Below are 19,167 nucleotides of genomic sequence, written 5' to 3' on the forward strand. Positions count from 1 at the left end.
TAGGGACACCCTGTAGATTTGAAGTCCAACATGTCACACTTCACAGGGTTTGTTCTAAATATTCTCTCTCAGACTTTTCAGGATTTTGCATTAAACTCTGCATTGACAGCCCAACTCTGAAGAACACATTTTAAGTTAAATGTGGACAGTAAAGTGAGCAGAAAGTGAACTCTGAAAGTGATGTGATTGTCTTTTTCCCATGTTCATTATACAGACCCTTCACTACAGGACCTTTGGAGCTTTCAGCAGCTGCAGTTGCTTTCCTCAGGTGCAGCTCTCCGGCTCTGTATCCCATCATGCGTCACTATTTTTGGTGTTCCTGGGGCCCCCGGGGGCCTCACTGGCCTCCATCCAGCCGACCTTGAGGCCAGAGAGTCGGGCTTCTGACAGGACGTCGCTCAGAGAGACGGAGGAGGAGACGGACTTTCAGCCGGAGCTGAAGGATGACGATTTAATTACACCTCTGCCCATTCATCTGTCCATCCACACACACAACACACACAGACTCACAAAGACACACACACAAACACGGTGAGAACACACACTCTGAACACATACTCTTGGTCAGCAGGTTCCCACACGGTCACCTCGTCTGGTTTTCTTTTTTTTTTTCTGGTCGCTGAAAGAAAACCGTCTGTTTTTACAGGCTGCTGGTCGTCACGGCGACTGGCAGCGAGCAAAAACTAGACGTTTCAACAGCGTGACGTTGTTTTACACAACGAGCAGCAGCAAAGACACAAAGGTTCAACTGAAGCTTCAGTTTCAGTCAGAAACAGGGGAATAATATTCATAATTATCAGTTATCTAATTTTAGAAGTGAGGAGGTGGACAGAGTGAATGTCTCTATCACACCACTCATCAGGTGCATTTAGTACAGTCCTGAGAAGCCTCACCAGGTATCTTCACTACCATTAAAAATTTGAGTCATCCCTCACCAGGAAGTTTCACCACAACAGACACCTCTTGTCAAGCTGTATTGCTAATAATAAACAGAAACATATCTTCCTCAAACACTACGAATCACCCCTCCCTGAGCAGTTTTACCACCATTCACTAACATCGACACCTTGCGGTATCCTTTACCAGACAGCAATCCCTCCCCTTGTAGTCACCCTTTCTGATAACAGTTTAAGTCTTCCCTCCCCAGGCAGTTTGACCATAATTCACACCTTGAACCATCCATCCCCAGGCAGTTTCACAACCATTAACACCTTCTGTCATCCCTTATGAGGCAGTTTTACCATCATTAACAACCTGAGTTATCCATCACCAGGAAGTTTGATTGCTAATAATACACAGAAACGTATCTTCTTTAAACACTAGGAATCACACCTTCCTGGGCAGTGAGGTATCCCTCCCCAGGTAGTTTTACCACCATTCCTTTGCACTTCCACTAACATCCACACCTTAGCAGACAGTTTGACTACCGTTCACACCTTCAATCACCCAGGTAACCACCCCTCTCCGGGCAGTCTGACCATCATCCACATCTGGAATCATTCATCCCAATTTCACCGTCCACTAACAACTTCTGCCATTCCTCAATAGGCAGCGTTGCCACCATCAACACCTTGAGTCAGTCATCCCAAGGCAGTTTCACCAACACTACCAGGCAGTTTTACCACTGATACTTTGAGTCATTTGATTGCAGACAGTTTCACTGCAATTCACACCATAAGCCGTCCCTCCCCAGTCAGTTTCCCCACTAATAACGGTTTTCTTCATCTCTTACCAAGTAGTCTTATCACCACTCAGATCTCATTGTCCATCAGGTAGCCTCAACATCAGTCACACCTGGAGTCATCCCCACAATGTCAGTTTCACCACAGTTTGAACCTCAAGCCACGTACTGTAAGTCTTAGTTGCCAACATGCCATAAGTCATGTAATTTGCAGGTGAGAATCAATCCCTTGAACTCTCCACCAGTTAAAACTGAACAAGCCTCTCGGATGAAGCTGAAACCTCTTCAAGAAACAAAAAGAGAAGTCTAGTTTCCTACCACTGAGGCTCTTAGGACATACCAGCTGGTCTCTATTCTGTATGTTTGGTCAGGACTGCTGTGTCCACTTTGTCTATGACAGCTGCAGTTTAAAGAAATGACAGAATATTGTTGATATTTGATGCATCGTTGATGTAGTCTGACTTGGCATTCTTGTTCAATTTGTAAAACCGTGACCATGTGGACAGAAACAGAGCTGTCAGTTTTCATGAAATTAAATCAGTTTATTCTCTATATCACTTGCTCGACCATGTGATGATGTCATTGGGGGCGTATCTTATGCAAAGAGTCAACAATGACAAAGTCTGTATAGACAGAGAGCTGAAACATCAAAGTCAGTCTTACTGGTTTTACTGAGAAAACAGGAACCATCATCATCATCTTAGTCACAACATCTGTTTGATTTACACACAACAAACTGATTCAGGATACAAAACTGTAAAAAAAAAAAAATAAAACACAGATGCATGCTGGGTAATAACAGTTTACCACAGACTGACTACAAGACAGGAAGTTCACTCTGTTTACGTCTGATTTAAAGAGTCTGAGTTCAAACTTGGCTTTAACTGTCCAGGTCCGGTTTGAATCTAGTGTAATGAGTCCAGATATGGTTAGAACCTTCCAGGTCTGGTTCAAGTCTGGGTTTAGGTTTCCAGGTCTGGTTTAGATCTGGTTTATTGTGTCAAGGTCTAGTTTAAAGTGTCCAAGTCTAGTTTAAAGCTTCTAGGTCTTGTTCAAGTCTAGTCTAAAATGTCCAGGTCTGGTTTAGATACTGTTTAATGTACTCAGGTCTGGTTTAATCTGTTAAGGTCTGGTTTAAAGTGCCTAGGTCTGGTTCAAGTCTGATTTCAAGCTTCTACGTCAAGTCTAGTTTAGATCTGGTTTAAAGTATCCAGGTCTGAGTCAAGTCTGGTTTAGTGTACAAGTCTAGTTTAGATCTGGTTTAATGTGTCCAGGTTTAGTATAGATATGGTTTAATGTATTCAGGTCTGGTTCGAGTCTGGTTTCACGTGTCCAGGTCTGGTTTGAAGCATTAAGGTCTGCTTTAGATCTGGCTTAAAGCATCAAGGTCTGGATTAAAGAGTCCGTTTCTGTTGGTTTTGGGTCTGTTGGGTTTCTGCCTTCACACAAACACATGGAAGATGAATTTAGCTCAGAACTCTACTTCCAGTTATTTTTAACTCCTCCCCCCGATGCTTCCTGGAATGTGATTGGCTGATGGGCGTCCCTCTGCGCTAAACACAGGAACGAGTTGGCAGCAGCTCAGAAACAACAACAACAATAATAACAACGATAACAGGAATAATTAAGAGGCCACAGAGCTGAATACAAGTTTGTAAACAGAAAATAATGAACAGGAAATGTATTGGTTTCTGAAGATCACCACAGTGACAACAACAACAACAACGATGCAGCACTGAGCCCTGGCGGCATCAACAGCGCGTCTCGTAGATCCCGCTGCGACCGATGTAACGAACCCATTTAATAACGTCGTGGTCGCTGTAGTTCAGTTTGGGCTCAAAGACCTTCAGGTAGCGAACCTTCAGACCTGAAGGAGCAAATGGGACCTGAGGAGGATGAAGAGGAGGATAAAGAGGAGGATAAAGAGGAGGTGGTGGTGATGGAGGAAGAGATGGATAAGACAGGGTAATTAACAGCAGAGTTTAATGACAGCCAGTAGGAGGAACGCAGCAGGTATCTGATGAAGACCGGTCCAGTTCTTACCTCAAAGTTCATGGAGATGGGAGGTCTGGCCCACTTCTTCTTATCGTTGGTGGGCAGCAGCTCGATCTCTGCACTGATCTGAGACTCCTTCATCCCCGCCATTCGCTTTATCCTGAAACACACAAAATAATGTTTGTACACATCGCAAGCAGCAGTTCATCCAGAAACCAAACTTTTTAAGACCATTTGAGTCCCCAACAACAACAACACCAGGTGCGATTTCGATCTAGGTAACAGTGCCCAGGTCTGGTTTAAGGTGTTGTTGGTGTTATTGGTTCAGGTCCGGTTGTTGTTTCAGGTGGTAGTAGTGCTGCTCAGGTGTTTTGAACGCAGACATTGTTGGTTCAGGTATTATTGGTTTAGTCGTTATCGTTTCAGGTGTTGCTGTTGGTACAGGTTTTGTTGTAAGTGCAGGTGTTGGTGTTGGTAGAGGTGTTAGTGTTGTTTACGGTACAGGTGTTGCATTGCTTTTCACGTGTTACGGGTTCAGGTGTTATTGCTTCAGTTGTTGGCATTTCAGGTCTAATTGGTTCCGATGCAGGTGGTGTTGTTGATGCAGGTGTTGTTGTTGATGCAGGTGGTGTTGTTGTTGATGTAGGTGGTGTTGTTGTTGATGCAGGTGGTGTTGTTGTTGATGCAGGTGGTGTTGTTGTTGATGCAGGTGGTGTTGTTGTTGATGCAGGTGGTGTTGTTGTTGATGCAGGTGCTGATGCAGAGCTGCTTTGTCAGCAGACAGTTTGGCTGAGAAGTGGAACTATTGATCTGTTCAGGCCCCAGAAACCTCAACATCAGCAGAGACAAACAACAGAAAGAAGAGGCAGAGCTACACCTGCTGCTGCTCTCCATCCTGGTTAGATACTGGTTTGTTCCCAGTAAAACTTCATGAGACCTGACCTGTGGCTTCAGTCTGCTTTCTGCGACTATTTACGTTGACTCTTTGAGACCAGTTTGATGAAATGTCACAGATATTTGAGCTCAACAACTATTTGTTTGTCAGTTTCTACATAGAAGAGGCTGAAATAAACCAGAATTATCTTTATTCTTCAGTATTTTTCTGCCCTACAGGTGGACATCAGATTATCCACATTTATCTGAATCAGGACTCTGATTGTGGAGATTCTGGACTTTGTTGTTTTCTTCAGACTTTGATCTGTTCGATTTTCCTTGGAGGTCAGCAGGTCCGTACGTCTAACTCATAGGGTGACGTTTTCTGATGTTTGTGCCTCTAGAACTAAAATTAAAAGCAGATAGATGCAGCGAGGACTTACTTCCACACAATGGCGTTCTCGCTGGCTTTATATTTGGCTTTTCCCTTCATACAGATGAGCTGAACTCCGCTGGTGTTCAGAGGCGTGGGAACACGGACCTGAGGAGATAACCAGCGGAAAGTCACCAGAATTACTGTAAAGAAAGTGCACAAACAGAAAGAATTGATAGATCTCCAGCTCTCCTTCGAACCAGAACCTTCTAGAAGCCTCACCTCGATCTTCTGGGCGAGCAGCGATGACTTGAAGTTGGACTTGATGACCACTTTGACCTCCAGCTTGGTGCGACCGACCTCCCTGACCAGAGGGATCACTCTGAAGGGCAGGATGATGTCTTTGGTGGTTCGGTACCTGGACGGAGACACAGACGGTCAGACTCACCTGAACCTGAGCCCACAGGTGTGTGGGTGAGTGGGTGTGGCCTCTGACCTCATGAGCTCGTACTCCCCGTCAGGAGGGATGAAGCTGATGCTGCGTTCAGAGTCAAACTTGCTGAGGCGGACGCACTGATGGAAGGTGCAGTCGTCGATCGCTATCGACTGTTTACCGCTGAGGAGGAGGAAGATGAGGAAGAAATGAACAAGGAAGAAGAAGAAGACAGAGGAGGAATAAGAACAGTGACAGGATTTGTTTCTCAACTTGCATCTCTTCGTATCTACTCTCAGAGGTGCTTCACTTTGGATCTAAGTGTCTGCTAAATGAAACTGTTGATAAGAAAGATAACAAAGACCCAGATAAATTTGTTCAGCTCATGTTGGACATGAACCTCTCCAGGTCTACCACAGTGAATGCATCGTCCCAACAGTGAAGAACAGAGGAGTTAGTCTGATGATCTCTACAGCTTTTCAGCCTGAATATAAGATTATTCTGTCCAGTGGATAAAGTGGAGGCAGTCTTCTAGTTGAGGACCAAATAATTCTACATCTCCACATCAGATTAAGTGCATCTTTGCTGTTTCGTCTCTGCATCGGTTTTGCGTTCATTTTGTGTATTTGTGTGGTCCTTCAGTCAGTTTTCACCTCTTTCTGGTCATTTTTGGTGCTTAGTTTTCTGTCTTTGTGTGTTTTTTGTTGGTTTGTGTGTCTTCAAAGTCGTTGAGTCTCTTAGTGGTTGTTTTGTGTCCCTATCCAGTCTTTTTGTGTCTAGACGTCCTTTTTAAGTATCTAAGAAGTGATGTTTCCGCCGTTTGTGCTGATTTTTTAAATATCTTTTCTGTCATTTTGTGTCTTTAAATCTGTTTTTGTCTCTTGGTTTTTCTTTTAAGTCATTTTGCTGTTGTTTTGTCTGTGTTTGTCATTCATTTTGTGTACTTGCATGTTCTTTTAGTCAGTTTTAACCTTTTTCTTGTCATTTTGTGCGTCTTTGTAGCTGTTTTTGTTTGATTTGTAACTCTCGGTACCTCGTATAAGTCATTTTGTGCGTCTTTGCTATTGTTTCGTCTGTGTTTGCATCGATTTTGTGTTTGTTTTCGTTCATTTTGTGTACTTGTGCGTTTCTTTAGTCAGTTTTAACCTCTTTCTGGACTTATTTTGTGGTTGGTTTTCTGTCTTTTTTGTTGGTTTGTGTCCTTAAAGTCGTTGAGAGTCTCTTAGTGGTTGTTTTGTGTCTCTATCCAGTCTTTTGGCACCTAGGCTTTCTTTTAGTATCTAAGAAGTGATTTTACCTCTGTTTGCAATGCCTATGCTCATTTTGTGTCTCTTTCTTGTCATTTTGTGTGCCTTTCTAGCTGTTTTTTGTCTGATCTGTAGCTCTAGGTTTTTCTTTTCAGTCTTTTTGTGCATCTTTGCTGTTGTTCGTCTCTGTTTACATTGGTTTTGTGTTTGTTTGTTGCTAGTTTTGCGTCTTTCTGTTCATTCTGAACATCGTCTGTGTTGGTTTGGGTCTAATTGTGTGCATTTGTTGTTGTTTCTCTCTTTTTTCCCTGTTTTGAGGCTGTTTTTAAGTAATATTTTGTCTCCAAGTCTTGATTCATAGTTTGAGCTTCTGTAGTTGTGCTCTTATATTTGGTCCATTGTGTTACTGCAGTCTAAAGTGGGTGTGGCTCTACTTCCACAGGACGTGGCCGTATATGGCAGTCAGGTGTGCGTGACCTCTGACCTCTTGGCGGCGTCCTCGGAGCCTCCTCCCTTCCCCTGCTTGTCGATGACGATCTTGTCGTTCATCCCAAACTTGCACTCGGGCATCCCGCTCAGGTAGCTCTTCATCACCACCCGGCCCGAGACGTGAGCGCTCAGCACCTGGCCTGGACACACAAACACGCAAACATCAGCAACACAAAGGTGGCCGCTGGAAGTGCGATGCCGCCCTCTGGTGGTTCAGAGACGCTACTGCAGCTCTGACAGACAACAGATTTACTGCAGAGATTCAAAAAATACACCAAGATACTAAAACCCACGAAAAAGAGGTGAGAAATCACCAAAAAGACACAAAATGACCATAAAAGTGATTACAACTGGACGAAGGAGATGCAAAAACAACACAAATAGATGAAAAACCCAATGCAGGTTTGTGGCTCCTGGTAGATGTTTTAGGTCATTTTATGTCTCTTTTCGGTTGTTTTTTGCTTTGTTTGCTTTGGTTTTGCATTAGTTTGTGTTAATTTTGCATCTTTTATTCAACTTCATTCACTTTTGTGGTGATTTTGTGTCTTTGTATTCATTTTCCACCCCTTTGTAGAAAACATAGTTTGAAATTTTGTCAGTCTTCATGGTTGTTTTGTCTTTGCTTTGGTTTTCCATCCGTTTCTCTCAATTTTTCATCTCTTGTTGTGAGCGTTAAGCATTTTGTGGTTATTTTTTGAGTCTTTCTGTTCATTTTTTTACCCCTTTTTTGTTAGTTTAGGCCTAACTGTAGTTGTTTTGAGTCTCTTTACAGCCATTTTGCATCTATTAGTCATTTTGTGCATGTAAGAGGTGTTTTTTGTGTGTTTGCATCAACTTAACATCCATCTCTGTTCATTTTGTGTCCTTTTTTATCTGATTTTGTCTCTTTGTGGTGTTTTCTGTGTGTCTTTGCGGTTGTTTGTCTCTCCTTCTCCAGCTGTTGTGGCTCTTGGTGTTTGTGTGTCGTTACGGTTGGCTTTTGCATCGTTTGTGTTTATTTCGCATCTTTTACTCAACGTGACTCATCTTTGTAGTGATTTTGTGTGTTTTTGTATTCATCTTTCACCTCTTCTTAAAAATAGGTCCTCAGTTTGTTCATCTTTATGGTTGTTTTTATCGGTTTGCTTTGATTTTGCACGTTTGTGTTCATTTGGTATCTTTTTTCTTGGTTTTTGTGTCTTTGCAGCCGTTTTCCATGCAGTCATCCTTTTGTGTGTCTAAGAGGTGTTTTTTTGTGTTTGCGATGAATTTGCGTCAGTTTGCGTTCATTTTTTTTTTAGATTTTCTGAGTTTTTGTGTTAATTTTTCACCTCTTTTTTGTTAGTTTAGGCCTCGTTGTCGTCGTTTCTTCGCAGCTATTTTGCATTCAGTCGTCCTTTTGTCTATCTAAGACGTGGTTTTGTCTGTTTGCACTGACGCAGGATCTGCCTGTGCTCATTTTCTGTACTTTTACATTTGGTTTTATGTCTGCTTTTGGTCATTTCGTGTGTCTTTGTGGTTGTTTGTTTCTCTTTGTCCCCTTTTTGTAGCCTCTGGTGTTTAAATAAAGTCATTTTGTGACATTATTGTGCATCCATCTGTGTTAATTTTGTGTCTTTTAGTCAGTTTCAATCACCTTTGTGTTCATTTTTCACCTCTTTTTGTACTGGTGTGGCCATTTCGCACGCAATTGTCCACTTCTTTGTCTTAGAGCCGGTTTTTATTTGTGTTTGCGCTGAATTACCGTCTGTGTGGGTTCATTTTGCATCTCTTTGTATTTTGCTCTGCCTCTTTGTGGAAGATTTGCGGCGCCTTCCGGGTCTTTTTGTGCGTCTTTGTCTTGTCGTCCACACAGAACTGGAAAAACACACAGTCCTGTTTGTTTAACAGTCTGATGGAAGGATTCATAAATCACGGTGGACGCCTATTATTAGCTTATCAACTCTAATAACATGAGCAAACACACATAATCTGAGCCAACTGTTCCGGCTTTGCTGTGTTTTTCTGTCTCATTAGATGAAACCGTTTAGCATTGAGGATCCTAAAGAAGCAAATTTTTTCAGGGAATTTTTTTGCAGAATTTTTGGATTTTTTCATGATAATATTTCTTGGTGCTGTAAATGAGGACAACAGGAGGGTTAATGTCGGAAATGTAAACTAGTTCTTCCGTGCATCACCTCCGTATGAATAAAAGCTAATGAAAGTGTCGCTGCTGTACCTTGAGGCGACATCAGCAGGTTGACGCTCTCCAACACGTCCAGGAACAGCTCGTTCCGTCGGTACTTGATTCCTTCCCTCCTCCAGCCGATCTGCCCGGTGACCTGGCTGGTGATCTGGGACTGCTCCTCTTTGCTCTGGGGGAGACACAAGGGGGGAGGCGGTGAGAGATGGGACCGGCGTGGCGTCACCGAGGCGACGGCGTGTTTGTGCTCAGACTCACGTGGTGCTGCGGGACGATCCGGACGGACGGATGGGAGGCCAAAAGAAAACAGAGTTTGAGTCAGAACATCTGCTCAGGAAGAAGAACGTTACAACATCTGGAGACAAACTCTCTGCTCAGGGAGTCAAATCCACAAAACCAAAGTCTGAATCCAACTTTTTACCAACTTACAGGCTTCTAATTTGAGGAGATAAGATGTTTAGACTGAAGATAACCAGAGAAAAGTCTAACATATTTACTTCTGATTATCTTCTTGATGAATCGATTAGGAAATTTAGTTTATTCTATGTGTCGCATTTAAAAATTCACCAAAAATAAACGATTTGATGGAGACAAATTGTGTAAAAATCTAAAAATTCTGACGTTCTGGACACACCTGAGAAAGCTTGACTGACTCAGCTGTGACTAACACTCACCCGACAATAATTCAGAGTTTTTAGGTTCAACTGCAAAGTCTGTAAAAGTACAGTATCTTCAACATATCAAAGCTTTGCTTTCAATTCGCTTGACGTTTAAATGAAAACGTGGCTCTTAAACGTCATTTTAAAATGAGAAACAACAGAGAGCTTGTAAATATATGCAGTTGTTTGCATTTTGAATTAGTTTCCATGCAACCACAGCGTGCAGTTCAGCCAAAAACTCAGAATTTTAGTCACTTAAGTAGAATATTTTGTATTTTAAAGAATCTAGTTAAAGCAAACAGTCAATTTTGGCAAATTTTTACATTAGACATGCAGAATGAAGCAATTTTGATCAAATATTACAATTGTAAGCTAAATTTTGACTACAAATAAAGAATTTCTTACTTGGAAAAACAAGCTTTTCGAGTTTCTTGCTAACAAATCTTGTCATTTTGTTTATTTTTTTAAAGCGATAACTTGCCTTTTACAACCTGCCAGCTGGTTTTTAGAGTTCAGAGAGTTCAACCACAACAACTTCAGCTCAAATAAAGAATTTTTACATGAAATGAGCCATTTTTTGATAAGAATTTGCAGCACCTGACTCTTGATTCCCTGCTGATAAACTATCACAATCGTAAGTTCATTTCTGACTACAAATAATGTGACCAAGGACAATCAGAAAGCTGAAAATCCAGCATTTTTTTTTGTTTGTTTTTACAGTTTCTTGCAATAAATCTTGTCATTTTGGTGACTGTTTAAAATGATAACTTGCCTTTTCAAACCTGGCAGCTGTTTTTTTGGAGTTCAGAAGGTTGGACCACAACCATTTCAGCTCAAATATAGAATTATTTTTACACAAAAAGGTCATTTCTTTACTAAGAATTTGCAGCACCGATGATCTAAACCAGTCCTACCTGGCTCTTGATTCCCTGTTGAGTGATGAAGGTCTTCAGAGCTCCGGTCTCTGAGTTCTGAGGGTAACCAAAGTCCAGAATCTCTGCAGGACACGAACACAGTCACAACAGAACCAATAGTACCACTAATAAAACCAATAAAACCACCAATAAAACAAACAGAAAAACCAATGAAACCAACAGAACCAACAATAAAATCAACAGAACCAACAATAAAACCCAACAGAAACACCAACAAAACCAACAATAAAACCAACAGAAACACCAACAAAATCAATAGTACCACTAATAAAACCAATAAAACCACCAATAAAACCAACAGAACCACCAATAAAATAACCAATAAAACCAACAGAACCAACAATAAAACCAAAAGAACCAACAATAAAACCAACAGAAGAACCAAAAATAAAACCCACAGAACCAACAATAAAACCAACAGAACCACCAATAAAACCAACAGAACCACCAATAAAACCAACAGAAGAACCACCAATAAAACCAACAGAAGAACCAAAAATAAAACCCACAGAAACAACAATAAAACCAACAGAAACACTAATAAAACCAACAGACCCACCAATAAAACCAACAGAAACACCAATAAAACCCACAGAACCACCAATAAAACCAACAGAAACAACAATAAAACCAACAGTAGAACCAACAGTAGAACCATCAGTCCGTCCTGCCGCTCGGTGACGTCTCCTGCCAGCTCTGTATTTTCTTTAGGTTTTGATTTTCTCATCCAACGCTACAAAAATCAAAACCTAAAAAAACCACAGAGCTGCAGACTGAAGACCTGTTCAGGAAGTTTAAGGTTCAAAAAGGGAAAAAAACATCCAAAAGAGAGGTGAAATAATCAGTTTATTATAAGGAGATGTAAAGAAACAATATCCTGCTTTTATAAACTTCCTGCTGTGGGTCTCTGGAACCCAAACTAACATCTGGATATGCAAACTTTAGATTGCAGTGAAAAATGAGCCAACATCAATGATAAAAAACAGCTGAGGGTTAAACAGAGTAACGAGGTAAACGAAGCGTCTTTTTACCGTCCAGCAGCTCATAGATCAGGACAAAGTTGTTCTTGACGTTCTCCTCGCTGATCTTGCCGAAGTACGCCGTCATGACATCGCACATCTTGTAGAGGAACTCGAACACCATGGCGGCGTTGACATTCTGCTTCGTGGCAGCCGCCAGCCAGATGTTGGAGCGCTTGACGTGGAAGAAGCTGGTCCGGGCGATGTTGGTGACCGGCGAGCGGACCTGCTGCCGGGCGTGGATGACGTTGACCCGGAAGGCGTCGACCGCATTTCGCCTGAAAATGATGGAGTTAAAGAATCAGGAGGTTTGTTTACGGGAGCAAGAGAAGACGAGAAATGGTCCGGTTAAAGGTTGGTTTACAGAATCAAGAAGACGTAAATACCCTGTCCTTAACAGAATGTACATACTAAAGCTAAATAGATGGTGTGTAAGAAGGCATAAAAACATAATAATTTTAAGATCAGATTTGGTTAATTTTGCTAACGGAACCGTACATCACAAATGATACGTTCAAGGACTGTTGGAAAATGGAAAATTTGACGATTCTGTAAGATATTTCTCCAGTTTATGGCTGATAAATGGAGTCATGTTGGTGATTTTTTATAAAGAAAACATGCCTTTCAAATCCATGAGTGTGTTTAAAGGTTCTATTTAAGCATTTATCACTTTCAGCTATTTCCTGTTATTACTTTGTCAGTCACCTGCAAGTAATTTGAGTGTTTGATTATTTGATTGATAAGGTGATTGTCTAAAAATGAATTAACAGAAAGGTGGACATAATTTATCATTAATTACTAGTTTAATCTCCAAAACAAAACAAAAAAGCAATTTTGATTCTGAGAAACTAAGACTGACACTACACAAGGGTGGCAATTAAGGGTTATTTTTTTTTTGTGGAATAAACTTTTGATTATTTTATGGAATAATTGGTTGTTCATAAATTTCAGAAAATGATCGATGAGTGTTTCCTAAAGCCCAAGATGATAGATCTTGTTGTGTTTATTCAGTTTGTTGCCACTGAAGATGAAAGAAACGAGAAAATATTCATATTTAAGGAGCAGGAATCACAGAATTTAGACTGTTTTTAAATTAAAAATCAACTCAAGCTGTGAAAAACGGTTCCATTTTCGATTATTCGTTCCAACAGTACACTTTACTCTGTTGTCTAATTACCAAATAAAGAAAATAAATGCTCAAACCCTAACATTTGGTTGCTTGGTGCGTTTTTCTTTTACATTTATCCTTGCTGTAGCTTCTGACATGTCGACACCTTCATTAAAACTCTATAAACGTTTAAATAAAACCATCAGAATCCATTTACAGCTGAGACGTCTCACTCTGTCCTATAAATCTAGACTCTTTCCCTCCCTGCTCGGCAGCCATGTTGTCGGTGCAGACTGAGGTGACCTCATCACTCTCAGGTTTCCGTGCAGGGCTCGTCGCTACGCTGCTGTTTCCTAGCAACAGGCTCCCTGCATCACAGCGACACAGACGGAAGCTGCAGCGCTTCATGTTCAGCATCTCTGCAGCATCCACAGAGAAAAGACCGACACACAGCGAAGTCAGCAGAAACAGGAAGGAAGTCCAGCTGGTAGAGGGTAAATGTAGCATTAGAGGGTAAATGTAGTGGTAGAGGGTAAATGTAGCATTAGAGGGTAAATGTAGTCCTAGAGGGTAAATTAGCATTAGAGGGTAAATGTAGCGTTAGAGGGTAAATGCAGTCTTCGAGGGTAAATGTTAGCCTAGCCGTGCTAGACAACCCACAGCAACGAATTTAATTCTCTGCCAGGGTCGACAACAAAAACGACAAGTCGTTGAGCTCCATTAGCATCGACTCTGAATAATCTTTCTGTTAACATGTCTGTAATATACTTGAGCTTCACCCATTGACTGTATAAATAAGGCTTCACCGAACTACCACATCCTCTGATTTCCGGTGCTCTAGGAACTACGTCAGTCTATTCGTTGCGCTGATTGGTTGTATACCTACCCAATTGCTGCAGAGTGATTTGAAAGACAACCTTTTAGCCCTCCCTGTCGAGAGATCCTAGACCCTTGCGTCTTCAGACCTGGGTCTGGCACGGCTAGGCTAGGTAAATGTACAGTCAGTGCGAAACCCGCCGGACCGCCGGGACCAGAAAGTCCGTCGGTCCGCCATTTTCTCGCACCCAGCCGGACCGCCTGTCCACCACCCTCCGGCAACATATTTACATACATTGCAATTTTCCGCGGATCCGCGGATTTCTGCCGATTTAATTTCAAATTTGAACACTTCTGTGAATCGTATAAATCCGTTGAGGAAATTTTAGGGGGGGTTAGGTACTTTATTGTCGCGGATGTTAACGAAACTCAAACGAATAGTTGTGAAATATGCAAAAACATGCGCGATTCACCTGCCGTCTGGCCGCGGAGTGATGTGTCGTCTAATCAGACACTGGGACTGCTGCAGGGTTACTGGACTGACAGCCTGTGCTTTGGGAGGGGAGCCAAGTTTTCCTGTCAGTCTCCAAAACAGCAGAAAAAGTTGCTAGATTTGTGGCTAGTCGCTTTTGACAAAAAAGTCGCTAGGACTCTTTGGAAAGTCGCTAAGTTGGCAACACTGGCGCTGCGCTCTGCATCGGCTCGTGCTTCTAGTGTGTGTGTGAATGCGTGAACTGATGACGTCAGACCCAGCGTCACATAAAAACTCACAACTCCATTTATATTGGTGATAGTTTTCTCATTTTATGCAGAAATTGTGAAATCAAGCATATTTCTCATTTTTTTGTGGAAATGTGAGATTCTTGCGGGAATTATGCGCTGTTTTGCGGGGATTATGCGGCCTTTTGGGAAATAATTGACCCCCGCATAATCAGCGGCATTTTGGTGATTAATGCGTGAATTCATGCGATCGCATAATCGCATTTTTCTGGAGGGTCTAGTTACACTAGCAGCATCAACAGCTACTTCAAGTGCCAAGTAGGGCTGGACCAGAATATCCGAATATTCGTTTGCTACGGCACTATCCGGATATTAATTTGGTATCCGAATATCCCCCCCCCATGTGCATGTCTATAACATATACACATATGTCGATCACCCCCTCCTCGCCCCAGACGAAAATATTCGGAGCTCGTCTCTTCCCTGCGCCTTTGGCCCACTTCGGCTCATTCCGCCGTGTTCTTCGGCTCATCTCGGCTCCTCCATTCGTGTTTGTAAACACCACCCGAATGGCCGGGTGGCTGCCGACTCTGAAGTCACGCTTCACTTCGTTGCATAAACACAAGACAAGATGCTGAAGACCGGTGTTTGGGAATTCTTCAGTTTAACTAAAGACTAAACGAGGGCAAAATGTGGACCCGGGAGACCAGACGAACGGATCCGACTATTCGGGCCGTCTCCACCGCGCACACTTTTGTCAGTCTAACTGACTTCTATTTTTATCTCTCAGATTCAGATATTCAACATATATTCTCTTGAAGCCTAAATAAATAAATTATTAAATAATTTCAAAAGATATTGTCTCCTTTGATTATTTTGTTAAATTTTTTGACGTAAATCGTGCATTTTTCCGTCCGCACATTGTAGGTCCACCAAACTCTCCAGCTGTGGTGGACCTACTGTCCACCAAGACTCCAGACAGTTTCGCATTGACTGAATGTAGCGTTAGAGGGTAAATGTAGCGTTAGAGGGTAAATGTAGTATTAGAAGGTAACCAGTCTGCGTGAATGGGCACAATTTATTACTGGACCGTGGACCAGTAAACAGTAATTTTTTACTGGACCGAAACAGTTTTTACTGGACCGAATATTTTATGCATACCATACCATGGATTATGGTATGTAATACCATGTAATACCATCTAGCTCAGCATCCACCCTCTCTCATTATACACCTGGTAAATTACCATCTACATGCACTGTCACCGTCACTACACCCTCCCACACCATTCTACCATACCACCATCCACTTTTACCATTGAATTACTCACCATACACGTCCAATTTGACCAGAAAAACAGCTCTCAGCTTCGTTTTGGCGCTACTTTCACATGCTCCTGCAGAAACTTGAATTTGTACTCAGGGATGGGAATTTTCCGCGGATTTCATTTCAAGTTTGAACACTTTATTGTCGCTGATACTCCCGTGAGATGGTAACGACGTTAACGATAGCTTGCTAACGACGTTAACAAGCTGTCGTTCGATTGTAAACGGCCCAGCAATTGGAAGTCGCTGCGCCGCCGCACGCTGCGCCGCCGCACGCTGCGCCGCCGCCGCCGCACACATTGCATTATCCCTTGGTGATTCTCGGCGACTTTAGGGTGATTTACAGGAAAAAAATTACACCGGACATGAGACCGGTAATGTGGTAAGTTTTATCGAACTTTTGGTACACAAATCGGATTTGACCGATGGTCCGACGTCATTGGCGCACACTGAGGGTAACTGTAGTGTTAGAGGGTAAATGTAATGTTAGAGGGTAAATGTAATGTTAGAGGGTAAATGCAGCGTTAGAGGGTAAATGTAGCGTTAGAGGGTAAATGTAGTGACTACAGAATGTTCATGTTGGCAAGCAAAGAACATTGTGGGAGTTTAGCTAGTAAAGGGCACCATGACAAAGACTACCGTGACGATTAATGACCTCCAACCAGAACTCAAGACTTTTAGACAAACTGCGAATGAATCAGAGGAAATTATGCATCCTTTATCATGTGTTTATTGACTTAACAGTAACATCAGAGCAGATGAATGTAAACTGGGCTCCAGCATCTTTGGTCGGTAAGATTAGGTTTGAGATCTGAGATCGGATCAGAATGACGCCGACTCACCCGATGTCATCGCGGTAAACTCTGGAGATCAACACCTCCCCCTTGTGGTTGTAGATGAAGAGTCCTCCAATCATGGCCGCCGCTGTCAGTCAGAACCAATCATAATGAAGAGTCACTGAAGCAGAGAGAGGAAGAGGAGGAAGGTCTTCATCATCACATGAAAACACAGTGTTAACCTCTGAGCAGCTGCAGCGCCTCCTGCTGTCTGCATTCTGTAGATAATTAACGCTAAAATCTGTTATTAGCAGCAAGTCGACACATCAACCTGGAATCTGAGGAACAAAATATGTAGCAAAAATTAATTTTAAAGAGTGTATTCTTTTATATATGAGCTGTTACACTAAAAAATAGCAAAAAGTTAAGTGTAAATTAACTTTTTTCCAAAGAAAATTGTGTGTTCAACAAATTTAAAGAGTATAATATTTCAGATTTTAATAGTTTTATTAATTAGGAACAATGTATGCATTTCAATAAAATCACTTTAAATAAATTCCTTTTAATAAATCTAATAGGGTAAACATTTTAAGAGACAAATGAATATGACTATTATGATTTTGCATTGTACAAGTCTCACTTCAGCTCAATAAAACACTTGGGAAAATTATTCTCACATATTTGTAGCTGATTAACTGCCAATTAAACAAGGGTTAATTGGTTAATGAGACACTAATTAACAAAAAAAACAGGCTGAACATCCACACAGCAGGTGGCACTGCACAGAGGACAGTAATGTTTAATTATAAAAATATTAAAGACTCGCTCAGTAAAAATGACAAAATTAATCACATTGCTGGTTTAAAATATGAGCTAAGTCTACTTTGTTTGTTTATAATTATTATAACCTGCTATGCTTAGGCTTTTATCTATATTGTGAGATTTTTTTTAGATTATTTTTTCTTTTTCCATCCATAGAAAGACTGAAAATGAAAAGAAACGTGATCACATTTTTTTATTAATAAATATACTAATTATTTTTTGTAATTAAAGGAGCACAAAAAAATCTAAATGGGCTTTGCCAACGCTTAATGTTAATGCAGCTGTTAGCATAATTAGCTTAGCATTAGCTGTCCTTCTGTGGGATATAAATCCTATCTAAATGAACGTTAGATATAAACATGGAAGCGAACGACCGTCTGCAGTAATAAATCTGTGACCCGCAGAACTCCAGTCAAAAAACATCAATTTTAACGCGCTTTCGTGTCACAGATCCGCAGATTTAACCGTTCAGGCCCGAACATTTACCTTGTCGGTACCGGGAGGCTCTTACGGTTCTATCGGGGTAAAGGAGAATCGATGTGCAGCTCGTATTTCGGTATTATTTCGACTTTACCGTCCGGATTGAATCAGGCTGAGGCTACCGCCCAGTCACGTAGCGTCCGGAGCCGCTGGAGATGTTAGCGGTGATACGGTGACAGAAAAATACTCAAAAGTTGAAATATAATAAAACACAGCTGCTTTTTACCGGAGCCGAACTGAAGGAAGGTCCATATAGATTCATTAAATACACCCAATCTGTGTGCACATTAAACAAATAGTACCGATTAGCAGCTCATCACTGAAAACTACGGTTTTTAATGTCGTTTCGTTCACGCCTAGCTGTTAGCCACAGATGCTAACGGTACCGCAGTCAGACGGTCACTCCGCAGCTGCTGCAGTGCAGACAGACGGACGGACGGACCGACGGTCGGTTTGACCGGCCGTTCTCGGTGTCCTCACCCGCTCCAGGCTGCTGTGTCTCCGGCCGGCCTTCCTCAGCACCCCGCGGGCCGCGCTGTCACTCCATCCGGACATTTGACCGTGAAGTCCGGACTCTCCGTCTCCTCCGGTCGGAGGCAAGATGTCGGCGGCTGGAGCAGCCAGTCAGCTGACGGAAACCGACGGGCCGCATCCCCATCAGGGCACCGCCCTCCTCCGCCCTGGTCCTCCGAGCCCCGCAGAGAGACGTTTAACCTCCGGCAGGTGTTTGTTCCAGCGGCCGGAATAATGAGGTGTTGTTCTGATCCAGACACCGACAGCTCCCGGAGGATTTCCCGCTTGCTGTGGCCGCCGTCAGAGTGCGAGGAGGCGGATGTCCGGATTGGGACGCGGCCCTCCTCCTCCGAGAGTCTGAAGGAGGAAAAATCATCACATCAGCCTCGAACAGCTCCAGTCATCATGCCGAGCTCTGATTAGGGCTAAACACGGCTGTATTAATCATATATTACACATTATTTAATATTACTGTTTGTTATTTGATCATATCTGTTAAAACAATATACATTTCAGACAGTTTTATTGACAACAATCTAGATACTTGATTAATTTAAGAGAAAGCATTTGTTGTTGTTTTTTATTACAGTAAGTTTGGTTGTTGACAACTGGAATTACAGTAAATTAAAATTAGTATTAAGGAATAAAAAATCTTTTTTGTTCTGCCTATTTTTCTTTTTTGCAAAATGTATACACTCTTCTCTGCTCACTTTACAACATCCAGAACAATCCATTTGCACCG

At 42.0% G+C, this 19,167-nt stretch overlaps 1 protein-coding gene across 1 annotated transcript; it reads right to left on the reverse strand.

Moving 5' to 3' along the window:
* Positions 1-2,334: 2,334 nt before the first annotated feature.
* Positions 2,335-18,530, reverse strand: ap2m1b (adaptor related protein complex 2 subunit mu 1b). The gene is made up of 12 exons (XM_051958084.1): positions 18,393-18,530; positions 16,677-16,791; positions 11,878-12,143; positions 10,826-10,908; positions 9,511-9,516; positions 9,289-9,424; positions 7,087-7,231; positions 5,419-5,538; positions 5,205-5,340; positions 4,993-5,090; positions 3,725-3,836; positions 2,335-3,567 (listed from the first exon to the last, which is right to left on the reverse strand). Exons 2-12 carry the CDS (start codon positions 16,748-16,750, stop codon positions 3,433-3,435), a joined length of 1,311 nt encoding a protein of 436 aa, XP_051814044.1. The 5' UTR covers positions 16,751-16,791; positions 18,393-18,530; the 3' UTR covers positions 2,335-3,432.
* Between the last annotated feature and the right edge of the window lie 637 nt (positions 18,531-19,167).

This window comes from Acanthochromis polyacanthus, chromosome 13, assembly GCF_021347895.1.
Source record: "Acanthochromis polyacanthus isolate Apoly-LR-REF ecotype Palm Island chromosome 13, KAUST_Apoly_ChrSc, whole genome shotgun sequence".
In the NCBI taxonomy this organism is placed as follows: Eukaryota; Metazoa; Chordata; class Actinopteri; family Pomacentridae; genus Acanthochromis; species Acanthochromis polyacanthus.

Excerpts from the sequence above, each read along its gene's own strand:
- ap2m1b (XM_051958084.1), bottom strand. The coding sequence starts at position 16,750 with ATGATTGGAGGACTCTTCATCTACAACCACAAGGGGGAGGTGTTGATC. Across the intron at positions 7,232-9,288 it reads CCTGCTGATGTCGCCTCAAG|GCCAGGTGCTGAGCGCTCAC; the intron begins GTACAGCAGCGA and ends TTGTGTGTCCAG. Across the intron at positions 5,091-5,204 it reads TGCTCGCCCAGAAGATCGAG|GTCCGTGTTCCCACGCCTCT; the intron begins GTGAGGCTTCTA and ends TTATCTCCTCAG.